The following is a 13,386-nucleotide window of genomic DNA, read 5'->3' as shown; positions in this document are numbered from 1 at the left end:
GCAAGTTCTTTCATCATTAATCCTGGTTTTTGGAGACACCTCCCATTTTCCCTCCTATTTGGAACAGTTTGAAACTGTGCCTTCAGTATCTCACTTTTGAGAAACTCCCATCCGACCTGAACTGCCTTCTCTTTTAGTATTCCTGACCACAAGCTCTCTCCCAGTATTTCCCCGAGTTTACTGAAATCAGCTTTCCTTAAGTCTAGAATGCATATCTGACTATACTTGGCTTCTCCTTTCCACTGTATAACAAACTCCAGGAGGACATGATCACTCCCACCACTTGCACCCCCTAACCAGGTGAACCCTGTTGGTTAGGATTAGATCTAAAATAGCTGATCCTCTTGTTGCCTCTTCCACCTTTTGGACAATGAAAGTGAGGAACTTTCTAGACCTTAAAGGTTTGCCTGAGTTTGACTTACAGCTAATATCAGGAGAGTTGAAGTCACCCATCATTACTACATCTCTCTTTTCTGAGTGAGTGGTCATCTGTTCTAGAAAGGCATCATCGAGTTCCTCAGTCTGACTTAGGGGATAAATGATATATTGAAATAGGTATCCTGGTGCTGAGCAGTAACTATTTTAAGTTAAAACATTACTTCAAATATGTTCACTACCTGTGGTCCATTGTGTAACAGCCAAGGAACTATAGAGGTAATGAGAAGGGCTGACCAATACAATTTAAATCCTATAGGTTTTCTCAAAATGTTTTTGGAAGTGAATTCCACCTCCACTTTCCAAAAGGTAATGTGCCTGTACTAGATATGTGTTGTTCTGCAGCCATCTGGAACCCATTTGACAGAAGGACAGGTTGCTTACCTGTAACAGTATTTCTTTGAGTGGTCATCTGCGAAGTCACATGAATGGGTTAATCTGTGCCTGCGTAGTAAAGTTTGGAAACTTCTATCTCTGGGCAAACTTTAGATTGCAATGTTTTGGTGGTAGCTCTGCCCACCCTATATAAAGCCTGTATTGGTCCCGCTCTTTCTCAGTACTGAATAAGCCGTGCAAAAGTGATAGCAGAAGTTAGTCAATGAGCAGGACACTGAGGGGAGGATGGGCAGGATTTGTGTGAATTCGCAGATGACCACTCAAAGTAATACTGTTACAGGTAAGCAACCTGTGCTTCTTATTTGTGGTCTCTGTGAATCACACAAATGGGTTAGACTGACAGGCTTTGGTCAATGGAAGAGGGAGTGTCATGACACCAATTGTAAAATTCAAACAAGTTATATTTATTGAACAAAAATAAACTTATGAACCAAAGTGCATTTGGATTGTCACATTTATTTTGTGTCATATTCTTTTTGTGTCATATTCTTTTTGTTTCAAGTAAAAAGGCACATAGGAACCAATGCATTTGTCAACAACAAACCAAACCATTAAGGTAGAATTGTCAATTCAGTCATGGAGTGCAAGTGCAGGAGAAATTGAAACATCAACAACAATCAAGAACAATAGCATAGAAATCATATGCAGCAATATCAATATAAGTGTATACAGAACCTGAAGTGCAAACACATTTCAATGTAAACCTGAGAGTAACACTGCCCTCCGAAAAGCTGCATCCCGTCTGGGCCTGGTGTCCAGCCTGTAGTGCTTGATAAATGGCAATGGCTGGGACCAGACAGCAGCTTTGCAGAAATCCTCCAAAGGCACCCAGTCAGAAAAGCAGAGGATGCAGCTACTGCCCAAGTTGCATGGGCCCAAACCCGAGCAGGGAGAGATCTACCTGAAAGTTCATAGAAGTGGATGGTACCGGACACCCATTTGGAATACCTCTGCACAGTCACAGGTAGTCCCCTTTTGGCCTCTGAGTAGCAGACAAACGGTCTCTCACAGTGCCTTGAACCCAAGGTCCTGTCCATATAAAAAGCCAGCACCCTGTGAATGTCCAAGGTGTGGAGCTGGAGCTCAGTATCAGTGGTTGGGTTCGGGGCGAAGATTGGCAAAACAATGTCATGATTCATGTGGAAGGCTGGCACCACCTTTGGAAGGAAGGTGATATCAGTACAGGGGACCACTTTGACCTTGTGGAACCAGAAGACACAGAGTTTGCTTGCATGATGAGCAGAGGTGATGGCCACAAGGAAAGCTGTTTTCCAGGTCAGCAATCTCAAGTCAGAAGTGACCATAGGCTCAAAACGTTTAGCTGACAAAAAGGAAAGCATAAGATCCAAGCTCCATGTCGGGGTCGGTACCAAGGATGGAGGATGCAGGTTGTTAAATCCCCTGAGGAATCTCCTTACTAGAAGGTGCTTGAAAAGGGAAAGCAAGAAATGACAAGCCGAGTCATGATCGAACACAAGGTCCAGATATTGTTGAAGAAGGTCATCATAAAATGAGGACTCCACGTCCACAATCGCAGCCTCATCAGCCTCGGTCCCGAGGTAGGTGTGATCACGTTGGCATGGGGAGACACGGACCCATAGGTCAGGCTCCTCCACTCTCTGAGCCCGATATGGAGGCAGAGATCAAGAAGAGGCTAATTCCACAATCGCAGCCTCATCAGCCTCGGTCCCGAGGCAGGTGTGATCACGTTGGCGTGGGGAGACACGGACCCACAGGTCAGGCTCCTCCACTCTCTGAGCCCAATATGGAGGCAGAGATCAAGAAGAGGCTAATGCCTCGGGCTCAGAATCAGTGTCCAATTGGATGGCACGGGACACATCAATGGGCAGCATGCTCCCAGGAGCAGTTGGGTGCAATAATAAGACTTTGGGGTTGGTACCGACTGAAGCCAATGGAGCCTTGACTAACATCAAGGAGTCTTTCGGACCAGATTTCGTGTCTGGAGAGGCCAAACGAGCCCTTTTGTGGGGAGAATGTTCAGGGTGTTTGTCCTATCCAGAAGGAGAAGATTTCTCACCATGGGAAGAATTATCCTCTGAATGTTTGCGTTTGAAGGACCTTTTCTCCCCATCCTTCTCAGATCTCTCCTCCCCATCTTTATCAGATTTTTTCTTCCATCCTTGTCGGACCAAAATGAGTGATCCTTTGAGGATTTTTCCTTGGCCCTTTCCCCACTCATAGGTTTGGATTTTTCCTTACTGGAGGTAGAGAAAAAGGTCACAGCAGAGCCATGTGAGGCTGAAACAGAGGCAGAAGTGTAGGGGCCCTCAGCAGACAGTGCAGAAATGGGCCTAAGGGACTGTTCATATAGGGAAGACTTCAATTTAAGGTTTCTATGTTTTAGTGCCTGAGCCATCATCGACTTGCAAAATGAACAAGCACTGGGGATATGAGACTCCCCCAGGCACAACACATGAGTCGTGGCAGCCAGAGGTGGGGATTTTAGCCCAACACTTATCACAATGTTTGAAGGAAACCATTTTCCAAATTCAAACAAATCAAATCGACAAGAGATAGAATGGTCAAAAAACAGTCCAGAAGTCAACCAGATTTACAAACAACGTCCAATGGATGAGGCAAAGAATAGTCAAAGACAAGCCGTAGGTCAAAACACTATAGGTCAAAATCAAAAGCAAGAGACTCTATAGCTGAAGTTCCTTTGAGCTGCTAAGCATGGTGGAATAAGGGAACTGAGGAAGATTGGGACAGATAGGGACTTTATATAGAGTGGGCAGAGCTACCGCCAAAAAGTTACAATCTTATGTTTGCCCAGAGATTCTTGAAGTTTTTGAGCTTTACTGCGCAGGCACAGATTAACCCATTTGTGTGATTCGCAGAGACCACAAAGAAGAAATGAAGATTTGTGAACGCCTGGATGAAGAATCAGGGAGAACATCCACAAAAAACTGCAAAAAAAATATGTGGGCTAGGAATGAGCATTCAGGACAACAAACAACATGAACTGCAGAAGCTCGTTAGATCAAGACCAACTCAACTTCTGTTGGCAGTGAAGACAGCAAAGTCATCCTTGCAAGGAACATAGTATCAAAATATATTGTACATCTGTGGCAATGCTACATAAAAAAGTTTGTGAAATATGTCATATTGTATTCGCTGAACATAATTTATGGCTCAGCATAGCATAGTACGTCCACATGGGGGCCTATGCTAGGCTAAGTCATATACCAACCCCAGTCTTATCATACAGCCTCCGAAGCCTCCCAGACAGTTTTGTGGAGAGCAGGCAACTCTTTTTGTTGTTGCTAACTGTCCTTGAGCCAATCTTGACTCATGATGACCCTGTGGATGAGGCATCTCCAAGACCCCTTGTCCTCCACTGCTTTCCTAAGGTCCTGCAATTCCGGTCCATGAGTTCAGCAATCTGGCATGCCATCTACTTCTCTTTTTATTACCTTCTACCTTTCCTAGCATTGAATCATGATATGGCCAAAGTACATCAGCCTCAGTTTTGTCATTTTGGCTTCCAGGAAGAGTTCAGGCTTGATCTGCTCTAGGACTCATTTGTCCTTTTGGCCATCCATGGTATCTCTCATAGCACTCTTCTCCAGCACCACATCTCAAATGGGTTGATTTTCTTCCTGTCCACTTTCTTCACTGTCCAACTCTCACATCCATGATGGTGATGGGGAAATACAATGGCTTGTACTATCCTAACTTTAGTGCTCAATTATATTTTTTTACACTTTGGGATCTTGTCTAGACCTTTCATAGATGCCCTTCCCATTCCTAGTTTTCTTATTTCTTGCCTGCAATCTCCATTCTGATCAAAATTTGATCCAAGGTATGAGAAATCTTTGACTATTTCAATTTCCTCTTTAGGTTGAATTTATGTAGATGCTCTGCGGTCATTAATTTTGTATTCCTTATGCTCAGCATTAAGCCTGCCTCTACAGAACTCAAACACCAATTAAAATGTAGAGACACACTGTATCCATGGCTTCAGAGAGTTTTGTCTGCTCTCCACTGAACAAGAGAACAGACAAGCAGGGCATAGATATTTACTTATTTTGTTCTCACATTCAGATATTAAGTTTTTAAAATATTTTCTCCAAGATGGTTCAGATTATGAGTGCTCTTGTGCATTTTCTATAATTTTTCACATTTAAAGACTCTTTCTATGAAAAATTAATTTGTGCAAGACAAGGGGGTTTTTGTGTGCAAAAGCCATTTTTTGCCAAATCTATTTTATTTGTTTTGCAAAAAAGATCCAAAATCTAAACAAACAAACAAACACACCACCCAAACAGTTACACATTTATAGGGTGTTTCAATTTTGTAGCGAAGAGGAGGGAGAGTCTGAAGAAATCACCTCCACTACATGGGAGGGAGTCAGCACATGGAAAAAAGTCTGTTGCTTGCTTGCTTGCTGCTCTGCATCTTTTTGGTGACTACCATCTGCTCCAAAAGCTTGCACTTCCTGCATAACCTGGTCCAAGGTACTGACTAACAAGCAAGAGGACCACCTGCCCTCTTGTGAGGGGATAAATTCTGGGCACCTACTATGGCAGGTTTGCTCTTGAAGGGGATAACTTCCCCTTCAGGGGAGCCGCTTTGGGGGTGGAGTGAGCCATCCCTAGACTGTGGAATGATCTGACAAAAGAGATTAGACAGTGGAATGCACTGTCTGAATGTAAAAGAGCATTAAAGATCAGTCTCTTCTGGCAGGATTATCCAGATGATTTTTAAATTGCAAATTTTAAATTTGGATTGTTTTAATATGTGTATATCTTATTTTTCCTTTTTAACTGATGTGTGTTTTAATGGATGTGTTTAACTGATGTTGTATGCTAATTGTTGTTGTCTCCTGCCTCAATCCATGAAGAGAGGTGAATAAGTCGTTGTAGTAATACTGAACCAATGTCGGTTGTTAGTAATGGGCTGGATGAGGGCAAACAAGACAGTCACAAGACAGATCAGGGAATAAAGACTCTACCTGTTCTGGATGGCATTATACTGTACTTCCCTTGAATTCTCAGGGGCACAGCTTGGGTGTTCTCCTGGACTTAACTCTAAACCTGGATGCTCAAGTTTCAGAAGCAGCCGGTAGTGTGTTTGCACAGCTAAAACTAATGCACGAGCTGCACCCATTCCCTAGGAAGGCACATCTGGCTACAGCAACACATGCCTTGATCACATCCCATTCAAACTACTGTAACTGTACATAGGGCTGCCCCTGGAAACTGTTCAGAAATTTCAGCAAATCCAAAATGCTACAGCCAGAATGCTGACTGGGGCCAGTTACAGGAAGCATATAACTCCCTTGTTAAAACAGCTTTACTGGCTATTGGTTCATTTCTGGGCACAATTCAAAGTATTGGTTATGTCCTATAAAACCCTATGTGGCTTAGGTCCAGATAATTTGAAAGACCGTATTTTTCCACTTGAATCCATCAGAGTTTTAAGATCTACAGGGGAAGACTTTCTCTCAAGTCACACCACCTTCACAGGGTGGTTTGTGAATCATTGGCTGCAGTACAGGCATTTAACCACTGCGCCACCAGGGCTCTTAGAGACTGGGTCATAAATATCCAGAATGGTGGGATGAAGGGAATGCATTTTTACTAACACTTTTCTAACAGCCTCCTTCAGGCAAACTTTGTCTTTTTTTTTTAGCCATTCTATGCACCCATTCAGCCAGTCCCCCTCTGCCTTTTTTTAACAAATCAGGAAGGGCAAAGATCTAGAAGACATGTGCTCATGCTGTAAATTTTTAAATCAATTCCCTCTGGGAGCTGCTTTTGGCCCTACTCTGGGAGAAAGGCAGCACACAAATGAAATAAAATAAATAGTAAAGACACTCTTTCTCATCAGCAACTAAAAAAATAATAATGCATGAATGCATACCTGGCAGTCAGTAGTATAATTCCAGTAGGCAAGATTACATTATGAAAGTTGGCCATAGTCAGATTTGTAGGCATCTCTGCAGCCTTCCAAGAGTACCAGAAATGCCTGCTGTCTAAAACACTTGCCATATGCATGTCACAGGATGATTTTTAACATTTCTTTATGTGTAATTTCAAATTGTGCAGTTCAAACACAAAATGTACTAACATAAATTATTATTCTGAAAAAAAAAATGTTTTAAGAATCATACCCTCTGTAAACAAGTTGGAAACAAAAGCAATTTTAACTATATCACTTTATGGAGAAGAGGAAGGAACAAACCGGTAATTTTTGCAGCCTTTTCTTCCTGGTTCACTCTGTTTTCTTCATCATCTTCATTATCTTCTTCAAAATCATCTAAATTTCCAATATCTGCTTGCTTCATACTCATCAGACTTGCCAGGCTTTGCATGTCTTCATCCCTAACAACATCAAAAAAACCCATGATGATATTGTCATTGTTGTTTGTCATTCAGCTACTTCAAATAAACTGTGAACACCACTAGTATCAGTCATATTTTCTTGCCACATAGTATTCAAGATTCCACTCATTGGAAGTGGCCAGACATATTAAATCTCTACTTTTATGTTAATTCAATGGCAATTTATTATCTCTGATTGGATTCACCCTAGTTTGCTCTCCACCCAAATAAACAAAGTACTGTAATTCTAATCACCAAGAGAGAAACCAATGTGCCAGTGTTATTTACACCAACACAGATATCAGTTCTACTGGTGTACAGAGCCAACCTGAAACCTATGATGCTAACAGAAGCCCCTTGCCTTTTTCATACATTATTATTATTATTATTATTAACCTTTATTTATAAAGCGCATAGAGAAATATGTAGAATACTGTAACACTAACATTTGTCCACTATGTATCTTCTGAATGTTTACAACAACTCCACAAGGTAAATTTATATTGTCATTTCATATTATGAGTTAAGAGGTTGGTTACCTCAGAACCAAGATGAAACAACACTAAGAATTCCCAAATGAAGGCTCATTTTCTTAACCAACTATGCAACAGGAAACTATTGTGAGAATGAGATATTATAATGAACTCAAACAAAGTATAGTTTACCTGAGAATATTCTAAGGATCTGGTGCTGTAAACATACACATAATCACTTTTGTTGCAGTGTTAAAAAACAAAATAAAAGCAAAAGTCAAAAGTTGCACAAAGAACTTACGTTGCTTTTCCTTCCCTCAGAAAAATACATGATAAAGAGAACTGCAGGGTGGCAGATATAACTTTCTTAGACAAAGGCTTGAATTTCAACTTGACATCAGTCTGGGTAGGCATGGGACTGGCGTATTGCTTCATGTTAATATTGCTCGTAGCAAGAGCTTTCCGGCGTCCAGAAGGAGATTCCTAAAACAAGAAATCAACCACCATGAAGCAATATGGTAAAAAAGTATGTTACTATCATTATGTATTCATTATTTAATGAACACTCTGTCTTTCTTCCACGATCCTCAAAGTGGTCTTTTATTTAGTCACTGATAAAATGCAGGCCTTCAACAAGACAGTTTTCAAACCTTGCAACGTGTGTAATAACTTCTAACAGATCAGTCTACAGATGAATAAAAATTAATATGGGGTAAATATTATTAGGAAATAAACTGATGATACAGGAACAGGCAAGGCTGCATAGTATCACCCTATTTATTCAACCTGTATGCAGAAAATGTTGTATGCAGAGGATTACTAGTAGACTCAGAAGAAGGAGTGAAGATCAGAGGTAGGAGGATTAACAACCTAAGATATGCAAACAACACAATACTGCTAGCAGAAACAAAAAAAGACCTGGAACAATTACTGAAGAAGGTCATGGAGGAAAGTGCCAAGGTAGGCTTAATGCTGAATATTAAGAAAACGAAAATAATGACCACAGAAGATCGATAGGAATTCATCTTACATAATGAGAAAATTGAAATAGTCACAGCGTTCCCATACCTTGGGGTTCAAATATTGATCAGAATGGAGATCGCAGTCAAAAAAATAGAAAAAGACCAGGACTGAGAAGAGCAGCTATGAAAGAACTGGACAAGATCCTAAAGTGCAAAGATATAACTCTGAACGTTAAAGTGAGGATAGTCCTAGCTATCATATTCCCTATCACTATGTATGGATGCAAGAGCTAGACAGTGAAGAAAGCTGACACAAAGAAAATGAACTCATTTGAGATGTGGTGCTGGAGAAGAGTGCTAAGGATTCCGTAGATGGCCAAAAAGACAAGCAAATGGGTCCTAGAACAGATCCAGCCCAAACTAGGAAGACAAAATTGAGACTATTGTACTTTTTCCATATTATGAGAAGGTATGAATCAATATAAAAAACAACAACAGCGAGGGTAGAAGGCAGCAGAAAGAGAGGCATGCCAGATGGGTGGACTCAAAGAGGCCACGGGCTTGAGCCTGCAGGACCTAAGCAGAGCTATTGAGGACAGGGGGTCCTAGAGATGTCTCAACCACAGGGCTGCCATGAGTTGGTCAGCACGAGGGCAGTTAACAACAAACAGGGTAACATACAAAATAAGGTAACAAAGAAGTGTCATATTTTTCACTTACTGTTTTCATAATACATCTTGCATTTGGATAAAGAACTGTAATATTTTAAAATTCAGCACAACAGCAGATTAACATTGTTCTCATTCATACATAGAAATTGAAGTTTCTGCTCACACTTTTCCTTTAACAAATGTCAGGACTTCTGACCTTAATCTTCTTCAATGACTGACAGCAGCAACAAGAGCAAAGAAAACTCTAATTGTTTGTGATAGTTGCATCTGTTCAACTTGATTCAATATGAACTATTTGCATATCCTTAAGTATTCCTTCTGAGAGGGTCTAAATCCTTCTCAAGGGTTTGTTGCATTTTAATAATTAACTCATATTATCTACATGCAACAATGATCCTTGTTAATATTATTATGCATAATCTGACAGAAAAGAGTAGCACTCCTGTCCAAAAACCAAGGTATTCTTCATAGATTACATATTACATTCTGACATTCTACTTGGCAAAAAGTGTCAAGCACCTTCAGGAAAGGCTGCCTGAATGTTTTGATAGTGCTAATATACTTTACTCGAGGCAAATGATAACAGTGACATTATCGTCCTATTCAGACAATATTTAATAAATGGACCACAGACTGGGTAGGAGGCTTGGCCAGTTAGAATCGTCCTTGTTATGATTTCCCATGTTGCAAGGGGAGCATAACTCAACAGGCCTGAACATTTTTTTATTTACAAGGCGCTTAGTATGATATGATGGTGTTCTGAAATAAAGGCCCATCAGGCTAATGTCTCAATCACTGTATATACCTCATTTTCCATAACACACCATGCTCAACTTAACAAACAGAAAAAAAAATACTATAATTATGTGGCATTAAATCAACTGCAAATCATGAAAGGTATCAAAATTTTAATTTAATATAATACACACCAGCAGGGCAGCTCACAATATTGAGCATCTATAATGTAAAATTATATTTCCTAAGCAGGTCACTAAAAGACACAACTGTAAGATAACTTGATTAAAACATACACCAAAAATCTAAGGCATTCCAGACATCTTACCATGAAAAACAGAAAGAGACCTTCCTGTCACCAGAGCCCCATGTGAGTCAAGAAAAGACAGCCTTAGCCCCATGGAAACTTGCTGGATGGACACATGCTTGGATCAGAAGTGCTTTGGATTTTGGATTTTTTGGGGGGGGGGGATTTTGTAAAACCTGTATTTGCACATATGTAGATATTGAGATATCTTGGAGATGAGACCCATGTCTAAACACAAAATTCATTTATGTTTCATATATACTTTATACACATAGCCTGAAAGTAATTTTATACAATATTTTGAATAATTTTGTGCATTAAACAAAGTTTGTTTACACTGAGTCATCAGAAAGCAAAGGTGTCACACTATCTCAGCTACCCATGAAAAAAGTTTTGGATTTTGGAGCATTTTGAATTTCAGAATTCTGGATATGAGAGACTCAGCCTGTAGCAACGTATTCCTGGGCGTCCTGAGTATTTAATAAACATCAAGCCTCTGTTCAAGATACAGAAAAGTGTTTAGTGCTCTTTGAGATAGAGAGGCAGAGCTCATGGATGACCATCTCTACACCTGAGACATTTTTGTCTATTAGGGACTGACTGTTTCTGTGCTGTCCAGAAATGCTTCCATATAAACTACACAGGAGTGATTAGTAAAGTGTGAAAGTTGCCAAAGCCGAGAATACTTTGTCATCTGAGACAGAAGATCCAAATGGCATCCTCTGTTCCACCATGATGGAAGCATAACAAATGGGTGATTTACTGCCTTTGAAAAACATGTCAGAATCTGGTATTTGACCAACTCAAGTCATTCCTTCCCCTAATTATTGCGAAGCACCCCACTACATGTTATCTGTTTCTTGATGTATAAATTCCTACCAACAGTATTTTAAAATAGAACAGTTATGTCAGTATAAAAAATTTCCATGGTATCAAAGTAAACATGTTTACATCATACCAACGTACAAACAACCAGCCCTCTCTGTGGGAATAATGCATAGACGGCTTAGTTAGTCTGGTGCGTTGTTAACAAACTAGCAAACCTTAATTAGAGCTGCATACAGTGCAGCCCTGAGGTCATATATGGTCCCCCCAGCGCTGTTTCTTCAGCCCTTAAAGCTCCAGACTCCCCAAATTGCTCTTTATTTGCTCCTCCTGCAAAACTAAATTGTCTGCCCTGGAATCTTCCCCGAGCAGCAATGCACCTTTTAAGCATGAAAAAATGCATTACCCATTTCCCCCAATGCCTGAAACAGACATCTGGCCAGTTTCAGGTTTCTAAAGTAGATACAGAATGGATATGCAGTATATTTAATCCACTGTGGAACAAAAACAAATGTCTAAAATCTTAGTGACAGGAAAAATTTATCATTGAAATATGAGAGACCTTAAGTCAGTTATAACATTTTTCATCAAGGTGATATTTACAGATGGTACTAAATATAAATGAGTCCTTCTACAGGTGTATGAAGTGCATCTTACATCTCTCCTACCTTCCCTTGATTTTGGCATATTATCTTGCTTTGACTTTCATGTGTTTTATTTCCATGAGTCTTTGAACAGTTATGATTACATTCAGGATTAATTTCTCTAAAAAAACATGTTTAAATAATATCTTATTGAAGAGCCAATGAGGCATAATGGTTTCAGCATTAACTATGACTCTGGAGACCAGGGTTAAAATTCCTGCTCAGACGTGAAAATCCCCTGGGTGACCTTGGGCAAGTCGCACTCCCTTACCTTTGCAGGGAAGCAAAGGCAAACACCTTCTGAACAAATCTTGCCATGAAAACCCTATGATAGTTTTGCCTGATGGCTGGCATAAGTCTGAAAATGACTTGAAGGCACCCAGGTCACACAATGTAATCCAAGAAAAATATTTCAGAAGCTGTGTTTTTAAAAAGAGAATGTTAGAAATTCCTCAGTTGCATATGAAAGTTAGCTATGTTAAGTTATAAAAATATTTAACAGAAACTTTAAGAATTCAGAGACACAGCCGTGTTAGTCTGGAATATCAGGATCATATTACGAAACTATAGAAAATTGAGTATTAATGCAGTGTGATATATAGGAATTTTTCAACACTAACAGGCTTTCAGTAATGATAGACTTTACAGACAAAAAATATTTTTAACAATTGCTTCCTTAATAAAATAATAGCTAAGGTAGCAATTTTTAGTTGGCCATTTAATCAACCGAGTTGATTATTTTAAAACAGAATGCACACACGTTACATGCAGTGCCTCTTTCCTTCTTGCTTCTGGAACCTAGGTCAGGATTCAAGAACTGGACATCTAGTAGCAGAGAGCAAAATCCAAGGGAGAACATGTTTCACTATTCCCGACTGGAGCCCCTGCACTTTGGAGTCAACCAGTGCCAACTAAAGAACAAAACAAAACAAAAACAGAGGCTGCAAGGATGGAAAAGGATGGGAAAGGATGGGAAGAAAGTTCAAAATTTTGGAGGTTTGTTACATACTTTTACTGTCTTCTGTCACCTCTTCAATGGGTCACTCAAAGCTGTACTCTCTCTTGTCACATGATCAATCCAGGACAACATCCACAGTGACAGTGAAGCATAGAGTGAGATTAGGCACCTTTAGCCATATACTGAAACAATGTAGAATTCCTTTAACTGAGGCCTGGCAGAGACTGGTGCAATGCGCCAGCTTGGGGCCGATTTTAGGGTTCGAGAGAGCGGAGTGTCTGCACGCTTCCGTGCCGTCCGGGCACCATCATGGCTCGCCCCGTCCACACATGTATGCGCAGCACAGAGTCCAAACAGCGATGAACATATGTCATCATTGCATGCAGGAACGGGGTCTTTTTATACCTCCTGGAGTCTGCGCCATTTGGTTGGTGCATCCTCTGTGTAGGCCAAAAACGCGCGGCTGCAGGCCGCCCTTTCGGGGCAGTCTGTACAACCCCTAAGTATCAGTCATTCTAGTACTTAGAGAGGTTTAAAGATCTCACATATGAGCTTTTATGAAAATATTATAATTTGCAGAAGGAAGACGGGGGAATTCTTTTTTTATACATATAAAGAATAATAGCACATTTA

General features: G+C 40.3%; 1 protein-coding gene across 1 annotated transcript in view; it reads right to left on the bottom strand.

Annotated features, from left to right (window-relative positions):
* EHBP1 (EH domain binding protein 1) overlaps positions 1-13,386 on the bottom strand; it is a 306,873-nt gene that overhangs the window by 209,665 nt on the left and 83,822 nt on the right. The window contains exons 6-7 of the mRNA XM_042458024.1: positions 7,953-8,134; positions 7,039-7,178 (exon numbers count right to left, since the gene is read on the bottom strand). Of these exons, the coding sequence (XP_042313958.1) occupies positions 7,039-7,178; positions 7,953-8,134 (322 nt within the window). The remainder of the gene's footprint in view (positions 1-7,038; positions 7,179-7,952; positions 8,135-13,386) is intronic.

This window comes from Sceloporus undulatus, chromosome 1 (assembly GCF_019175285.1).
Source record: "Sceloporus undulatus isolate JIND9_A2432 ecotype Alabama chromosome 1, SceUnd_v1.1, whole genome shotgun sequence".
Lineage (NCBI taxonomy): Eukaryota > Metazoa > Chordata > Lepidosauria > Squamata > Phrynosomatidae > Sceloporus > Sceloporus undulatus.
This window is presented reverse-complemented; position numbering and strand designations above follow the sequence as displayed.